The sequence below is a fragment of the Malus sylvestris genome, chromosome 16, assembly GCF_916048215.2.
Source record: "Malus sylvestris chromosome 16, drMalSylv7.2, whole genome shotgun sequence".
NCBI classification, from domain to species: domain Eukaryota; kingdom Viridiplantae; phylum Streptophyta; class Magnoliopsida; order Rosales; family Rosaceae; genus Malus; species Malus sylvestris.
In genome coordinates this window covers 29251148-29268959 of record NC_062275.1, presented here as the reverse complement: position 1 = coordinate 29268959, position 17812 = coordinate 29251148, and the positions used below count along the sequence as shown (strand labels likewise).

The following is a 17812-nucleotide window of genomic DNA, read 5'->3' as shown; positions in this document are numbered from 1 at the left end:
TTGTTTTTCAAAATCCCAAAAAGAGTTGTTTTTGTGTGCTTATTTGTGTCTTAAGGTACCTTCCAACACAATGATGAGGATTCGGTTTGTAATTGCATGACTGTTAAAGAGAGTTATAAACATGGATGAAAGTTTGATTTACTCTTTATTTATGCGTGGTTGTGGTTATAACTTATGAAATCACATGTAATCATAAAAGAAAAAATTAGTTTTTGTAACATGCTTGAAGGAAAGAACTCAAACTAACGCTACAACCTTATGAGACTTGAGCCTAAATGTTTATTTGGAGAGTTAAAATCTGTGCATTATTGTTTTTCTAAAGTCGTTGCATGATCTCATTATTCTTTGCTTGGTTATTACTTAGAAGGCGTTTCATCATTTAGTTCCAAATGCTAGAACTCATGCCTATTTCATTCAAAGCATGCTATTGATTTGCATAAAACATATTCAAGATGAAGTTGTGTAGTTACCACCACCAAAGCCAAACTGCCATGTATCCCATATCGTTATATGTTTAAGTTAACCCCATTGAGCTTTGATAGCCTACATTCTTTGTTAAACTACATTATCCTTACCTAGCCTAGTTTAGGACCATCCATACCCTTGTTCTTGAAGCATAGTAAAGCATGATTCAAATTGAATTTCTTTTGATTAATGTATGGCAGAAAACAAGTGTGGGGGAAGTGTGAATTATTATGCTTGTTGAAAAGAAAAGAAGAGTTGATGAATATGCGAAAAAGAGTTTTAAAGTGCTGCTTGTTGAAGAAAGGGTCCAAAACATAGAATTCGGCCCTAAATAGTGCTTGAATTTTCCCTTCGTGTCTAAAAGCTGATTTCTGCAATCTAAGTGAATTCTAAGTTTCAATTTCATTACTTTGCTTGCTATTGCTTTAAGAACGATTGTTATCCTTATCCTTCATTTGTTAGCCATCACCCCAAGCCCCGTTACAACCCTTAACTTCATCTTGAGTGTCATGCGTTTCAATATGTGGAGTTTGAAATTGATATGAGCATATGGTGTCACTGGTTCTCGCATCTAAGTAGTAGCATTCCATTTATGAGATCATATCTAAACATGCTTATTAACTCCAGAAATTGCTTTCTTTGTGATACATATATGTGAGCGTTCATTTTCATATCTACATCAATCTTCTCACATATAACTAGTATAGGTTGTGTAGTTAGAAAATCTGAGTGATTTCTCTAAGGCATGTTACTACATCAAAATCATTGTTTTAATTGATTAACGTGAACAAGTAAGTAGTGACTATGATTAAGTACGTGCTTAAGTGTGAAGATGACTCAAATCTGTGGGGATAATGATTTTTAACATGTCATGTGCATTGGAATCCCTGAGGCAAATGTTGGAAGGTTTAGGTTGTATTCTATTTGTGTTGTTTCGTTTTATTTCTTTGTTTTGCTCAAGGACTAGCAAAAGCTAAGTGTGGGGGAATTTGATAGGAGCATATTTATACGACTTAGTTAGCTTGTTCTTGTGCATTTACGTTGTATTTCCTTAGTTATTTTAGTGTTTAAAGTTATTTTTGTGTGTTTTCAGACTCTAAGTACAAAGTATGCAAGATGATGCATTTTGGAGGCCTTTGGAGCAGTTTCGGGCTTGGAATGGATAGCAAATGCATGGGCCAAAGTGGATGGACGAATTTGAGAACTAAAGAGGCCAAGAATGTGAAGAATTATGGTCCAAAAGATGAAGAACTCAGCCCAAAATTCTGTCACCCCAACTTGCCTTCATTGCCGTGCAAAATAACATAGAATTCCCTTTGGATTCCCATGCCATGCTTGTTCACTCTTGTCCCCTACATAATTTCTGATTTCATGCTTCAATTCATTTAATTATTACACTCAATTGCTTGATACCTCTTGTTCCCTTCACCCATCAGATTTTATACACCCATTACATGCACCAATTGATGCTCCATCATTCACATTTGGAATCCAATGCCATGTGCAACACATGTTGCTGCACCTTTCACCCATTTGTTGACACATTTCACCTCCATTTCCATCTCTATGCAATGAACACAATCATTCATGCTCCCTAGCTGCAACACCACTCCATTTTACCCTTCACACTTTGCATCATTACTTGATTTTCACCCTTGGACCATTGCACACCACAAACCCATTCTTGACGTGCACTTCATCCCTGACCTAACCTGATTCTCTAAGGTTTTTGGGGCCTATATATACATGTTTACACCCCTTGGCAAAGGGTTCACACTCTCATATTCACCATTCATCACAGAAATTCGTCCATACTCACCCTAGGCAGCAAAACACCCCAAAAACACCATTCTAGTGCCCAGAAAGTATCACAGCCACTCCACCTTCTTCCACCCTCTTTGCCGAAGTTCTCCACCACCCTTCCACCATCAAACACTCCTCTACACTCACCATAAACCTTTCCATACTATTCCCCATCCAGTCTACACCATAGAACTACCCAAAACCTGTCCACAAACCAATCTGCCACAAGCAAGGGAAATGAGGAATCTTGGATGCACTTGCTGCCAAGTTGGAGCATTCTAGGTGTTTTCTTTCTTTGGATTTTAATGTCTAATTCATGTAATCTTTGTTTTGCTTTAAGTATGATTGGCTAATTTCGTTTTGGCTAAGGGTGGATTCAAAACCATGATTATATATGTGAAATAAGTTGATTACTTTCAGTTATCGTTGTATAAGTCGTGAATACAATTTGCTTAACCGTTTGATTTAGAACTTATTCTTGTATGTTGGTTGAGAGTGCACGCTTAATTTGCATGCTTGAATTTGATGCTAGGATATAAGTTTGTTTCACCTAATCGTTATGAATTTATATTCGTAAGTAGTGAAGGTCGCTAGTCACGATCGTGTTAAGTAGATTCCTAGCAAGAGTATCATGCTTTTCATAGTTACGAATGCCTTGTCGATGCTTATGATTTCCAAAGAACGTAATGATTCTAACTTGTGTCTTTATCATGCTGTTCATATAAAGAACTTGTTGGGAATAATTTGTTTGTGATGCATATTCATCCAATTCACTTGGAGTGTCGAGATTCATAACTTATTAAATTGATAACTGAAAATTGATTTAGGTTGCATATATTTCATGTGTGGAGAAGAACCCCTTAGCCATTCCATCATCCATTGATTATTCATAACTTTGTGCTACAATCTGTTTTCCTTGCAATCTGTCCATTTAGTTCATTTTCGTCCAAATCAATTCCCCATTTATTTTGAAGTCCTAGATTAGTTAGAAAGTGTGTTTGTTTATATTTTTAAGTGTTTTGGTACAAGTTAAAACCCAAATTCGTCCAAATTGGTGTTTTGTGTTCAAAACTGCCCAGAAAGTGGTTTTTAGGCAGTTTTGAGTGTTTGGTTGCTGTTTTGATTCTTTTGGTTCGTTTTAGTATTTTAACGTGAGTTTTGCATTCTTTGAGTCTAATCTAGTGCTTTAAACTTTGTTTTTACATTTCTAAGTCAGTTTTCAAGTGTTTAGCAATCCCTCCTAATCCCCGGTCTAGAACAATCCCTATTTACATACTTTGCTACAATTGATAAAAAGAGGGTTTGATTTTGTGTGTTAACTTATTTTTCACATCAAAATTCCTTCATTTTACCAAGAGACAGATACATTTGGTGACTTAGCGAGTAGCTAAATGAGGTAGGAGATGATGCAATGGGTGTCTGAATGGCCAAGATCTCATCACTTGGTAAAACTTGACTTCCACTTCCCACTTGTTGATAGAGGTTAACCATATGGGGGTTCCCTTGGTATGTCCTTGCTTCGGCGGAGGCGTGGTTGTAAACCTGTGCCATCACCTCAAAGTAAGTCTTCCAAGTGTTGGCATTGATCATGTACTTGAAGAAATAATCACGTAGGCCTTGAGGGTGGTCTTGTCATTTGCCTCAGCGTAGCGAGAATACTCATGGCTGAAGCGACCAGCATACTCTCGTAGTGACTCGTCCGGCTTCTGGCGAATAGTGTATAAGTCATTTGTAGAATGCAAGCGACCGGTCTAGAAGATGTGTTGAGACACAAACAGTTTCCTCAGTTCCTCAAATGAGTCTACTATCTCAGGTGGAAGACGGCAATACTGCTAGAGAAGGTGGAGGGGAAGAGAAGACATCGCTCTTCATCGATATGCATCTGATATGCCATGGTGGACTCAAAGAGATTAAGGTGTTTAATTGGGTCCTCCCTTCCAGTATATAGTTGTAAACCAAGCTTTTGTTTTGTCTTTGCTTGAAGGGGGTGTCGATGATCCTCCTTGTGAGAGGGCCAGGCCTGGGTTGGTTCCAGTCAGGTATCTCGGCCTGACGTTTGGCCTTCAACTTGTTTACTTCTTCAAGGAGCTGTAGGACAAGGGGGTCCTGAGTGGAGCCATGTACCACTGGAATTTTCTTTCGTAAGTCTTCATCACCTTTTGGAAGTAGGAAAGTTTGAGTAAGGGCGTGTGGTTTTTTCTTAAACTCGCTGTATTGACTTTTAGGGCAAGTCTGTCTGGAATACATCAGAGTCCCCTGTACCTTCATGTTCCTCTAGGACCTGTTGTTCCATCCTTAGATTGGCAGCGGGCCTGGGTTGTGGGAGGAGACCGAGTCTTTCAGAAACCTTTGGGTCATTGATCTTTGAGCATATGTGGAGGGGATTCTCTCGACGTTGCTTTAGGAAGTCTCGGCAATCACAATAAACGGCTTTCGATCCTTCCAACCCTTCTGCAAGGAGGTGTCTTCCTCCACTTCTCCTGTTTCGGGTCGAAGCATCTGGGTTGAGAGAAGTCTCATGTTGATCAATGTTTTGATGATTAGCTCGCTCCTTATCAAGGATACCCATGTCAAAGGGAGGTGACCCTCCGTGCTGGGGGGTACCTAGATAATGGTTGATGTCCACAGGGGCAACGAGCTCACGTATTTAAGTGCGCCTAGTTTCGTGGAGCGTCTCAAAGAGTTTCTTATACTGCTCCTGGAGGACCTCGTTCTTCATTGCTATCTTGTTGTTCTAAGCTTCTAGCTCATCGACTTTAGCTTGAAGAATAACCTTTTTTCCTTCCTTCTTTCATTGCTTCGCACTAGGTGCAAGAAGGGTGTCATTCTGTGTGCTGTGGCTTCCTTCGCTCCCTATGTTGGAAAGGGATGCCTGGTCAAAAGAGAGTGTACGAATGGTGGAAACCAACTTAACAAAGCTAAAGAGAGTGGGAATAAGTGTCGTTCCCACAGACGGCGCCAAATGTTGATGCACAAAATCAGTAAGGACTTTGGTACAACAGAAAGTGTTAAGTTTGTGACATTCACTAGATTGCTCCGGTCACTAGTATGGATAAGTATGTAAATGATAGAGACAGGGAAGCAAACACAAGATGTACGTGGTTCACCCAGATTGACTACATCCACGGAGTAGAGGAGTTCTCATTAATTGTGAAGGGTTTACACAAGTACATAGGTTCAAGCTCTCCTTTAGTGAGTACTAGTGAATGATTTAGTACAAATGACATTAGGAAATATTGTGAGAGAATGATCTCTATTTATAGAAGAGAGTTTCTAGTTTCACTGACATTGACACGTGTCGTGTTGTGATTGGCTTCTGATGTTGACACGTGTTGCGCTATGATTGGCTTCTGATGTCAACACATGTTACGTTGTGATTGGCCTCCTAGTTGGAGGGAAACTCTTCTGGGTCCTTGACGGTATAACGTTGACCAGTGCTCAGTAGTTTAGGGATTGGTCAAGTATGGTACAAACATATTGTTTCAGAAAGGGGAATTGAGGTTAATAAATCGAAAATAGATCTTGTACGCTACTTACCCTCTCCTACTTCGGTTAGAGAGGTTTTTTCTTTTCTTGGACATGCAGGATTCTATAGGCAATTCATCAAGGATTATTTAAAGATCTCCAACCCCCTATGCCGTCTCCTTCAAAAGGATGTCCCATTCAAATTCAACGAGGAATGTGAGAAAGCTTTCAAACACCTCAAGGAGATGCTCACTTCGACCCCCATCATTGTTCCACCAGATTGAAGCCTTCCTTTTAAGCTTATGTGCGATGCTTCCGATTATCAATTAGGGGCTGTTTTAGGACAAAGGAAGGACAAGCAACCACACGTCATATATTATGCCTCTCGGACCTTGAATGACACTCAATTGAATTATTCCAAAATGGAAAAAGAACTTCTTGCTGTTGTTTTTGCTTTAGATAAGTTTCGTTCTTATTTACTTGGTACTAAAGTTATAATCTATTCTGATCATGCAGCGTTGAAGTACTTACTTACGAATAAGGAGGCCAAACCAAGGCTTATTCGCTGGATGCTTCTTCTCCAAGAGTTCGATATCGAAATCCGGGACAAGAAAGGAAGTGAAAACATGGTGGCTGACCACTTAAGCCGTATGGTGCATGAAGAAGATGTCCATGCCATGCCTATCCCAGAGACTTTCCCAGATGAGCAGTTGCTGTTCATTGAGGTAAGTATGCCATGGTATGTTGATTTAGTGAATTATTTGGTGTCTAAACAAGTTCCAAGCACTCTAAACAAGCACCAACGTGATAAACTTAAGAAAGAGGCACGTTTTTATGTGTGGGATGATCCTTACTTATGGAAATATTGCCTTGATCAAATCATTCGTAGGTGTGTGCATGATTCTGAATTTAAATCGATTTTAACTTTTTGTCACACTTATGCATGTGGAGGTCACTTTGGCACTCAAAGAACTACACGTAAAGTACTTGAATGTGGTTTTTATTGGCCTACTATCTTTAAGGATGCTAGAAATTTTTGTATCACATGTGATCGTTGTCAAAGAACCGGAAACATTGGTTCAAGAGACCAAATGCTGCAAGCCCCTATATTTTGTGTCGAAATTTTTTATGTTTCGGCCATTGATTTCATGGGTCCTTTTCCTTCATCTCATGGTTTTGTTTATATTTTACTTGCGGTTGATTATGTTTCGAAATGGGTGGAAGCAAAACCCACCCTTACTAATGATTCCAAAGTGGTTGCAGATTTTGTGAAAACTAACATATTTGCTAGATTTGGAATGCCAAGAGTTCTTATAAGTGATGGGGGTTCCCATTTTTGCAATCGAACCATTGAGGCCCTGTTCAAGAAGTATAACGTTACACATAAGGTGACAACACCTTATCATCCTCAAACAAGTGGGCAAGCCGAGGTTTCTAATCGAGAGATCAAACAGATTTTAGAGAATACCGTTGGGCCAAATCAGAAAGATTGGAGCTTGCACTTGAATGATGCATTGTGGGCATATTGTACGGCCTACAAAACACCAATTGGGATGTCCCAATTTCGGGTCATCTATGGGAAACTATGCCATCTCTCGGTTGAATTGGAGTACAAAGCACATTGGGCCGTCAAAACTTTCAATTTGGACTTAGGTGCGGCTAGAAGTACTAGGAAGCTTCAATTGAATGAACTTGAAAAGATTCGGAACGAGGCATACGAGAATGCTCTCATCTGCAAAGAGAAGTCAAAGGCATTCCATGACAAGATGATTCGTGGCCAGACGTTTGTCATAGGGCAGAAAGTGTTACTCTTCAATTCCCGCCTTCGATTGTTTCCTGGTAAGTTACGTTCTAAGTGGATGGGCCCTTTTGTTGTTACTAATATCTTTCCTCATGGTGCAGTCCAGATTCAAAGTTTTAAGACCGGAAAAAACTTCAAGGTGAATGGACATCGTTTGAAGCCATGTTACGAGCACTTTGAGGAGCATGCAGTGGAGGACATACCCCTCTAGGCTGTGGGCCCCAATGAAGCTTAAATGGAGGTATCATCCGGCTGGAAGACGTTAAAGCAAGCACTTCTTGGGAAGCAACCCATGCGAATAAAGAAGAACTAGGACCTCCGGCATCATAACCAGATTTGCGTTCTTAAACTCTACTCTTTATTGCTTTTACTTTGCCATGTTTGTCATGTTTGTTAATTGTGTTTTTTGCTTGCTTATGTGTGCAATTATGTTAAAACATTGAGGACAATGTTTGGTTTAAGCGTGGGGGGGAGGGGTAAACAAAGTGTTTTTATTGCAAATTCGTGGGTTTTTATCACCTAGCACCACTAGAGTTGTTTTTCACTGTTTTTAAGTGTTTTAGTGTGTTTTGAAAGAAAAATCCGAAAATTTGAAAAAAAATAGAAAAAGTTTTGAAAAACCCAAAAATAGTCGTTTTAGAGCGTTTTTGTGTGTTTGTGTCTTAGGATACCTTCCAACACAATGATGAGGATTTGGTTTTTAATTGCATGACTGTTGAAGAAAGTTACAAACATGGGTGGAAGTTTGATATGCTCTTTGGTTTATGCTTGGTTGTAGTTGTCATTAACGAATTCATATGTAATCACAAAAGAAAAAAATCAGTTTTTGTAACATGCTTGAAGGAAGGAACTCAAACTAACGCTACAACCCTAAGAGACTTGAGCCTAAATGTTATTTTGAGAGTTATTAATATGTGATTTCTTGTTTTCTAAAGTCGTTGCATGATCTCATTATTCTTTGCTTGGTTACTACTTAGAATGCGTTTTATCACTTTAGTTCCAAATACTAGAACTCATGCCCATTTTATTCAAAGCTTAAAATTGAGTGCATAACATATAACAAGATGAAGTTGTTTAGTAGTTACCACCATAGCCAAAAAGCCTTCATCCCATGCATTTGTTTTGTAGGTTTAACCCCTTTGAGCTTTATTTAGCCTATTTTCGTTGTTAGCCACATTATCCCTACCTAGCCTAGAATAGGACTATCCATACCCTTGTTCTTAAAGTATAGTGGAGCATGACTTAGAGGGAATCCCTTTTGATCAAACATATTGCAGAAATCAAGTGTGGGGGAAGGATATGTACATGGGTAGAAAGAAAAAAAAGAAAAAAAAAAGGAAAAAAAATGTGCAAAGAAGAAAAAAGTGGAAAAAGAAAACAGAAAGAAAAAAAATGAGTTGTGAAATAAGTGAGAATGAACTCACAAGTATTGGTTGTTGAAGAAAAGGGTCCAAAAAGTTTGAATATGACCCTAAGTTGTATGAAATCCCCTTAGTGGTTCAAGTTATTTACTGCATTCAAGAGTGAATTCTAAGTGTCAATTTCATTACTTTGCTTACTATTGCTTTAAGAACGTTTGTTTATCCTTAACCTTTCTTTGTTAGCCAATACCCTTAACCCAGTTACAACATTAGACTTTAATCTTGGTTGTTATGTGTTTCAATATGTGGAGCTTGGGATTGGTATGAGCATATGGTATCCCTGGATCTCGCGTCTAAGTAGTGGCATTCCATTCATGAGATCATACATATGTACATACATTGATAATTCCAGAAAGTGCTTTCTTTGATTATAACATATGTGAGTGTTAGTCTACATGTTTACATCAATCTTCTCACATATACCTAGTATAGGGAGTGTAGTCAGAAAATCTGTGCGAAAATAAAGTCTATATCCAGTGAGGAATTGAGGGAACTCTCTAAGGCATGTTACTGCCATCAAAACCATGTTTTAAATTGATTAAATGCGAGCTAGTAAGTGGTGATTGTGATTAAGTATGCGCTCAAGGGTGAGGATAACTAAAATCTATGGGAGTAGTGATTTTTAACATGTCATGTTTCATTGGAAATCCCTGAGGCCAACGTTGGAAGGTTTATGTTATGTTTTGTTTGTTTTGTTTGTTTTGTTTTGCTCAAGGACTAGCAAAAGCTAAGTGTGGGGGAATTTGATAGGAGCATATTTATGCGACTTAGTTAGCTTGTTTTCATGCATTTATGTTGGCAGTTCTTACTTATTATAGTGTTTTAAGCTATTTTCGTGTGTTTTAAGCATTTTGGAGCAGTTTTGAGCATCAAATGGATAACATACGTGGGGAGCACTTTGGAGGGACGTTTTTGAAGTTCAAAAGGCTAGGAATATGATAAGGAGATGAAGAAAATAAATTCAAGTTTTGGAAGATAAGGAATCAGCTCAAAAGAGGAAACATTATCCAAAAACTTATCCAACCTTATCTTATCCAAACAAACCTTATCTTATCTTATCCTTGCCTAATCTAGCTTTATCCTATCTTATCTTATCTAAATCAGTTTGTGCCTTAAATCCAGCTGGAAGAAGACCTAAAAACCTGATTTCTAGAAGGCCTATCCTTTCCCTATATTCATGCCGCACCCTTGTGTTCTAAAATCCCTAAATTGGTGCCGTGACCACCCTTTCTAGAAGGCCCTATAAATCTGGCGTTTTTCCTTATTATAGAAGCCTTAGAATCTGCTGGAAACCTTAATCCTTTTCCTTTTGGATTTCTGCCAAACCCCAGTTTTATTCCTCAAGGATTGTGCAATCCAAATCCTTAGGGATTATGCCATGTATTTCAGCCTATAATTACACATCCCTGCCGCATAAATCAAACCACCCACGCCCTTATACATTCAGATATAATTGAAAGATTTCAGAGAGTTTTAAAGGTGCACTTGCATGGAGGAAGGAGAAGGAGAAGCTTGTGCCGTGGCTTGCAATCCAAAGGAGAGTTCGAAATCTGCCATTGGAATTGCTGGGGCGTTCTTGGTTCTTTCTATCCTTAGATTTGTTTCAATGTTGCTTTTAATTTGGTTTCATGTTTTTAAAGACATGAGGAACTAATCTCTTTTTAGTTGGAGGTGAATTCGAAGCCATGATTATATGTTTTATATGAATTGATTACATCCAGTTATTGTTTCTAAAGTCGTGAATGTGATTTGCTTATCTGAGTTATTAAAACTTATTTATGTATGTTAATTGAGGATGCATACTTAGTTTGCATACATAAATTTGACGCTAGAGTATAAGAGAGTTTCACCTAATCGTTATGACTTATATTCACAAGTAGTAAAGGTTGCTAATCACAATCGTGTTAAGTAAAATCCTTGGCAGGAGTATAATGCTTTTCATTGTTACGAATGCCTCGTCAATGCTTATGATTTCCAAAGAACTTAAAGACCTTTGATATGTTTTCTATCAAGCTTTTCATAGTTAGGGAACTTGAGAAGGATAATTTGGTTGTGATGCGTATCCCGTCCAATTCAATGAAATAAAGGAAATCTGATGGTTAATTTGTGCTATCACAGTTAACTTGGGATTTTGTCATTCATGGTTTAAGGGAAAAAGATTGGAAATTGGTTTGTATGCGTATGTCATGTGTGGAGAAGTATCATCTGGCAAAGTTTTCATCATTCGAATCACTTAATTCACTTTGTTTTGCAATCTATTTTGTTTAGTTAATTTTTGTCCAAATCAATCCCCCTTCTAATTAAGTGTCTTAGATTAGTTAAAAAGGTGTTTCAATCTGTCCAAATTAGTGTTTTGAGTCTCACTAGTTTTAAATTCGTCCAAAGAGTCCTTAGAATCTGTTTTGAGTCTTTTTGATTATTTTGTGCTGTTTTGAGTTAGTTTAGTTTGTTTTGAGTCATATAAGTCTATTTAAGAGTCTTATAGTTTAGTTTTCTGTTTTTAAGATTAATTTTGTGTTTTTAAGTCAGTTTTTAGTAGATTAGCATCCTTATTTAATCCCCGGTCTAGAACAATCCCTACTTACATCTTTGCTACAATTGTCATCAATAGGGTTTAATTTGTGTGTCAAGTTAATTTTCACATCATGACCAGCGACATTCACTACTTATAAATATAAGTTTGTAACGAATATGTGAAACTCCCTTATATCCTAGCATCAAATTCCTGCATGCAAACTAAGTAGGCCTCCTTAATCAACATACACAAATAAGTTCTGAATGAAACAGTTAAGTAAATTGCATTCACGATTCACAAAATTATAACTGGAAGTAATCAACTCATATCTCATATATAATCATGGTTTCAAAGTCTCCTCTAGCTAAAATGAGTTTAGCCTCTCATGTTCACAGGAAAACAAAGAGAATTTAAATAAAACATTGAGAACTAAGATAGATTACACCTAAAAACGTCCAGCAATCCAACTTGAATAGCCAATACGTCCAAGGCTACTCCTTCTTCTTCTTTGTTGCGGCACAAGGTGGCAGTGGTGGTTGAAGTGATGAATTATGGTGAAGGATGGCTGAAAGTATGAATGGTAGTGAATGGATCTCTTGATGGATGCGGCACACACTTAAATATATAGCAAAGTATGTCAAAACCATAGGGAATTAAGGCTAGGGTGCGGCAGAAAATAAAGGGAAAGAAAGAATAAAGTTTTAATTATTGTAGAAGGATTTTAACTCTAAATCCACAAGAGAAAAGGCTAAGTCAAATCAGAATCCAAGGGAAAAGGGTAAGGGGATATGTGGCAAGGGTTTAGGAAAGAGGAAAGGGTATGTGCAACAAGGAAAAGGGAAGGAAAGTGGATGCCTTGCACGGCAAAGGAAAGGGAAAGGGAAAGGTGGTGTGGCATCCCTTTGTGGCTGGGATTAGGTATTCTAGAACCTTACATTAAGTGTCCTAATATCTTTGGGAACCCTCCTTGTGGCTGGAACTCAGTCGGATTAGGATTAGGAAAGGTTAAATCAAAATAAGGTAACTTGACTAATGTTTCCTCTATTCTTGCTAAGTTTCCTTGTCTTCTTTTGTCTTGAATTTATTTCCTTCATCTCTTTGCTCATTCCTAACCTCCTTTGGTCTTCAATTTTGTACATCCTTCTTGCTCCAAGCATGTGCAATCCATTCCAAGCCCAAAAATGCTCCAAAAGGCACCAAAATGCACTTTCTTGCTACTTTAGCCCTTTGAACCTACAAACATACGAAAATAGCTTAAAATACTAAAATAACTAGGAACTAATAACATAAATGCAAGAAAATAAGTTAACTAAGTCGCATAAATATATTCCTATCAACATAAGAGAAGTAAGATTCACCATTTGAGCTTGAAGATTAGCAATTGCCATGTCTTGCTTCTCTAGTACCTGAAATCAAAGAAATAAAACTAAATCAAATATCAAAAGAAAAATAAACATAAAATGTTGAAGTTCCTTTCGAGTGTAAATATAAGGATAGTATAGTGGCACAAGTAAGGGTGTCGAACCATATGTTGGAAATGTGCCCTAAAACCAATCATATGATGATACTTTACGGACATTTCACATGTTAAACTAATCTAGTTTAATATCAAGGGCAAACATTATTGTTTGAGCCGTCTCATATAAATGTTATATGCTTAAACGATAAGTCCAAGGAATATGTGATTGGGAGAATGCAATCTAAAGAAGTTAGATTCATGAGACCATTCTTTCGTAAACACATCCTAAACGTTCCTGATCATAGGATTGCCAATTAGGCATTGACAGTCCGTTAAGATCAGTACGTGTTGTGTCTTCTCTCAGGGAGAGGGACTAGTCTCGAAACATTGGTGTGAGTGACATCAAGACAAGTACGTAGGTGCTCAATAGAGAATGAGTTCACTGAACACGATCAACGAAGAGTTCTCATATTCATGTCACATGAGAACTCATGGTTGGGATAATGCAAAGTAGTCATTTGACCTGAGGCATCACGTTTGTCTTGTGGTTAAGTCCTTGATCTTTGATTATGTCAAAGTCACCCCATTCGCGGGTGTCCACGGCATCATTGGGGTTAAGCCACTTAGCTATGGAGGCAAGTGAATGCGCAACAAGGGATCTCTAACCTTCAAACCGTTTGGGGGAGAATACTCTATGATATGATTTAGAATCTCTGGCCAGAGTATGAATGAGATTTAGGAAAGTCGTTCCAAATCACATTCAAGGTAATCATATGAGCACACGAATTACATTGGATAGTAGACATGAATAAACTATCAAACCAAACAATGTGGTTAAGAGTATTATATTAGAGAAAGACCGTATTGCATTTGTAATCCTAAACTGAATAGGTTCTCTACCTCTTCTGATTAGCTTGGGTAACCATGATATGCTGCTAGGTGTCACTCTTGGTTTGTGGAAGCCCTAAACGTGTATAATCACTAAAGGGAGAATTGAAAGTAAGTTTCAATTCACAATTGATTTGAAAGAGTTCTAATCGCCCACTGCCTCGCTAAAAGGAACCTAATGGATCGTACACCGTGTAAGGTGGAGATTGAAGAAACAATGGAAATGAGTAAGAATAATTAAATGGTTTAATTATTTATGGCAAGGATTAATTAATATGTTAATTAATCAAACGAATAAGTTCGTTAAAGACCTCGGGATAGTTTTGGACCTTAAGGCCCAATGGGCTTCGAACGTCAAGCCCATTGACTTAAGTTGTATGACAATTTAATGAATAAAGATTCACAAAGGCCCAAAAGCCCAAATCCCTTATATGGCCGGCCATGTGTGTTGAATTAGGGTTTTTGGTTCTTTAGGTCATTTAAAGAAGTGACTATATAAAGAACTTTATAGACTAAAATTCATTATGGGTTCTTTTGGAGAAAATTGGAGAGAACATGTCTCTCCTTTTCTCTCTAGGAGGCCGGCCCCCTTGGAGGGTGTATCTAGCAATCCCACTACTCCAAGGTCACTCATTTCTACTTAAATCTAACCTTGGTGTGGAGACTTAGAGGTTCTCTATTTTGAGAACTTGGAGAACCATATTCTTCCATCCAAATCCATGCATCTAAGAAGCAAGGAATGAAGGCCCTCTCTTTGGGTGATTAGCCTTTGCTTATGCAAAGAGGAATCTACAAAGGTATAATTTCTCAACTCAATCCTTTTGAGTTGAGTCTTGGTTCACCAATCTACTAGGCTTTGAATTTCATGGGTAATGTTTTGTTTTTGAATGCACGCAAGCATGATTCCGCCTTTTAATTGTTAAATGCATGCTATAGATGTTATTCAAATGAACATGTTTTCACAAAATCATCCTTCAAGTGGTATCAGAGCCTAGGTCTAGTAGTTGGTGAATCCTTTTGGGTTTTGTAGTTCATAGTTTGTGATTTAAAAGTTGTAATTGTTACAAGCTTTATTCTTGCTTCTTTGAATGTAAATTTTGCTAGAAAATTTGCCATCTCAAATGTTGTAGATGTAGTTCTTATGAGCATGAATATTGGAGCTAAAATTTGGTGCCATGTTTTTGGGAATTTTTGGCCAAATCCAAAGGGTGGATTTTTGGGTTCTTGTTTGACTTGTTAAAAGTGTTTTCAAGTAACTTTTGGAACCCCTATGTACCCTAGTTTGGTTATATGTTATTTCCCTAAAGTTTGAATGGTTTTGGGATGTTTTTGGAGTAAAAATGTTCATGGAAATGTTTTGGGTTATTCATGAATGTTCTTCATTGTTCTTGACATTTTTGCCAAGAACAAAAAGTTTGATGTTTTGATTCAAAGTTTTGGTTAATTTCATAAAGTCTTTGTTTTAAGTTGGTTGGTGTGACTTTTCCATCATCAAAAACATTTATTTGAAAAGGTGATGGAAATGTTGTAAGAGTGTTTAATTTATGTACATAATTGTTTTTCTTTCTTACACACATGTTCACACCAACCAATTTCAACTTGCAAGGCTTTATGACTTAGTTGAAAAAATTTCCAAATTTTGTGGCTTCAATTTTTCCCTCCCTCTCTCCTAAAACCGGCCCTCCCTCAAGTGGGAGTACTTTTGGGGCTTTTATGCAATTACATAAAGTTTTGATACTTTTGTGTATTTGCACTTTGGCCCAAAAGTTTACGTTTTTACGTATAGGTCCAAAAACGCTAAAGGACAAATTGTTTTGCACCTTTAATGAAGTTTTTGCATTATTAAAATTTTGGGTTCTAGTTGTAATTACATGAAGTAGTGGACTTTTGTGTTTTTACAAAGTGACCCCAAAAGTTTTGCAATATAGCCCAAAAGTTGAGGTTAATTGCTTTATAGCCCAAAAGGTTGTGGTTGTTGCATGATGGTCCAAATTAGGTTGAGAACAAAATTGTTTTGTCTCCTTAAATGAGAATTGGATTTTCATTTCATTTAGCTCCATTTAAATCAATCTTATGGATACAAAAACCAAATGAAAATGTTGCATTCAATTTAATTAGTTAAAGTGTTAATTAATTAAAGGGTGATTATGAACCTAAGCCTACGATAATTGAGCTATGTGAAAGGCCGTTTGAAATTTGTTTGAACCATGGGAATGTGTAGATTAGATTTTGGTTGTAATTTGATTTGATCAAATGTTGTAAAAGAGCATAAGCTCTTCTTTACTTTAAAGTAATTTGTTTTATGCAAATGTTGTAATGAGCATAAGCTCACCTTTACTTTGAAGTACTTCTTTCTTGCTTTATTTGATATGCATGAAAATGAAGTAGTTGGGTCCAACGTCCTAAGACAACACGCCTTAATGTGATTAAACGCGTAACTAAAATCAATCACCATCCCTAGACCGAGATTCAACACTAGGCTCGTGTTGAATCTAAACAAAGGTTCATAATCATCCTAAGGCCCTAAGGCAACTATATAGTCCATCAATGAATGCAAACCTTATGTTAGTAGTATCATATACTCTTGCTTTAAAAACCGTTTTATAAGCATAGTGGGAGTATTATATACAACTAAAAACAATCATATGGACCAATAGTTGTAATAGGACCAAAATTGTTTTAATAAAGATTAAAATGTATGTTTATATGTGATGAGACCTAAAACCCTCAACCAAACCATTATTAAGTTGATAAGCGTGAGAGTGCTTTGAACACTCTTTCGTGGCCTTCCACCGTGGTAGGCTCCAATCGTTTATGACTTGTACACCGCCTTCACCCTATCATGGGGGAGTGCAAAGTGCATGCTTATACTCAGGAGGAGTCTATATACATACTTGATGAGGTGAGTGTAGGCAACGAGGATGGCCAACATCATAACATTGTGAAGCTATTCTTGAACCCCTTCATGAACTAAGCATGGTAGGAATGACTTAACTAAGTGCAATGGAGCCAACATCATATCATTGTGAGGTAACATTCTCTAGAGGCCAAATTGATGGGTACTTGCAAGAGATGCAAATGAGTAAGCTGTTGATGATATGTTTTAATCCTTCCCAATGCTAAAACATATTGAGTATAATAGCACAAGTAAGGGTGTCGAATCCACAGGGACTAATTGGACCTATACAATCACTTGTTTTGCAAGAACCATATTAAATGACTTAAACTAAGCAACTTAGACAGATTTGTTGTTGTAACTTAAAAACTCACAAGAATGATGACAACACAAGTAAAGGAATCGACAAGTAATAAAATGGAATAATACCAATGGAGATGGAACTAGGGATTCGGTTTCACCATAGCTAAATCAATCCCATGTTTGTTAAATCAGTTTATGCTCATTCATTTACCTATTTCTTGAGTTTGTTTCACTTAGATATGATCAACCATATGATGTGTGGATTTGATCAAATCATCCTAGTCAAGAACCAAATTGTGATGTGCAACTTTGGTTCTCAACCAAGGATGTTTTATACATAAGAAACTTTCACAAAACCAAAGGGGACACACGGCAGGATGTTTGCCAAACATCTCCTTCAATCACTCCCAAATCTGCCAAAATTATGCATGATGTGTGCTTCTAATTTTGGCTACACAACCTGTGGTTAATTCAAGTGGTGATCAAGCATTAAAATCAACACACAAAGTCACAATAAAATCAGAGAATGAAACAAGAAATAGAAGGATCAAATGAGCATTATGAATTAACTACATGGGTTTCTTGCTAGGCTACATCGAATCCCTAAGAAGAGATTAGTTACATTTCATGTTTACAAACGTTTTAACATAGAAATACATAACATGAATGAACATGGAATTGAGAAGAAGAAACCCTTGAAGCAAAACTGATGTTGAAATCCTTCAAGAATGGCCTTCGGTCTTGATTCTACAATTGTGATGTAACATGAAAGATGAGCAGTTTGTGGATGGGTGGT

The 17812-nt window shown here is 37.3% G+C and overlaps 1 protein-coding gene across 1 annotated transcript; it reads left to right on the top strand.

The window, feature by feature from the left end:
• The first annotated feature begins 7286 nt into the window (after positions 1-7286).
• LOC126609267 (uncharacterized) lies at positions 7287-7745 on the top strand. Its single transcript, XM_050277229.1, has 2 exons — positions 7287-7572; positions 7636-7745. The coding sequence occupies exons 1-2, from the start codon at positions 7287-7289 to the stop codon at positions 7743-7745; spliced, it is 396 nt and encodes a 131-aa protein (XP_050133186.1).
• The last annotated feature ends 10067 nt before the right edge of the window (positions 7746-17812 follow it).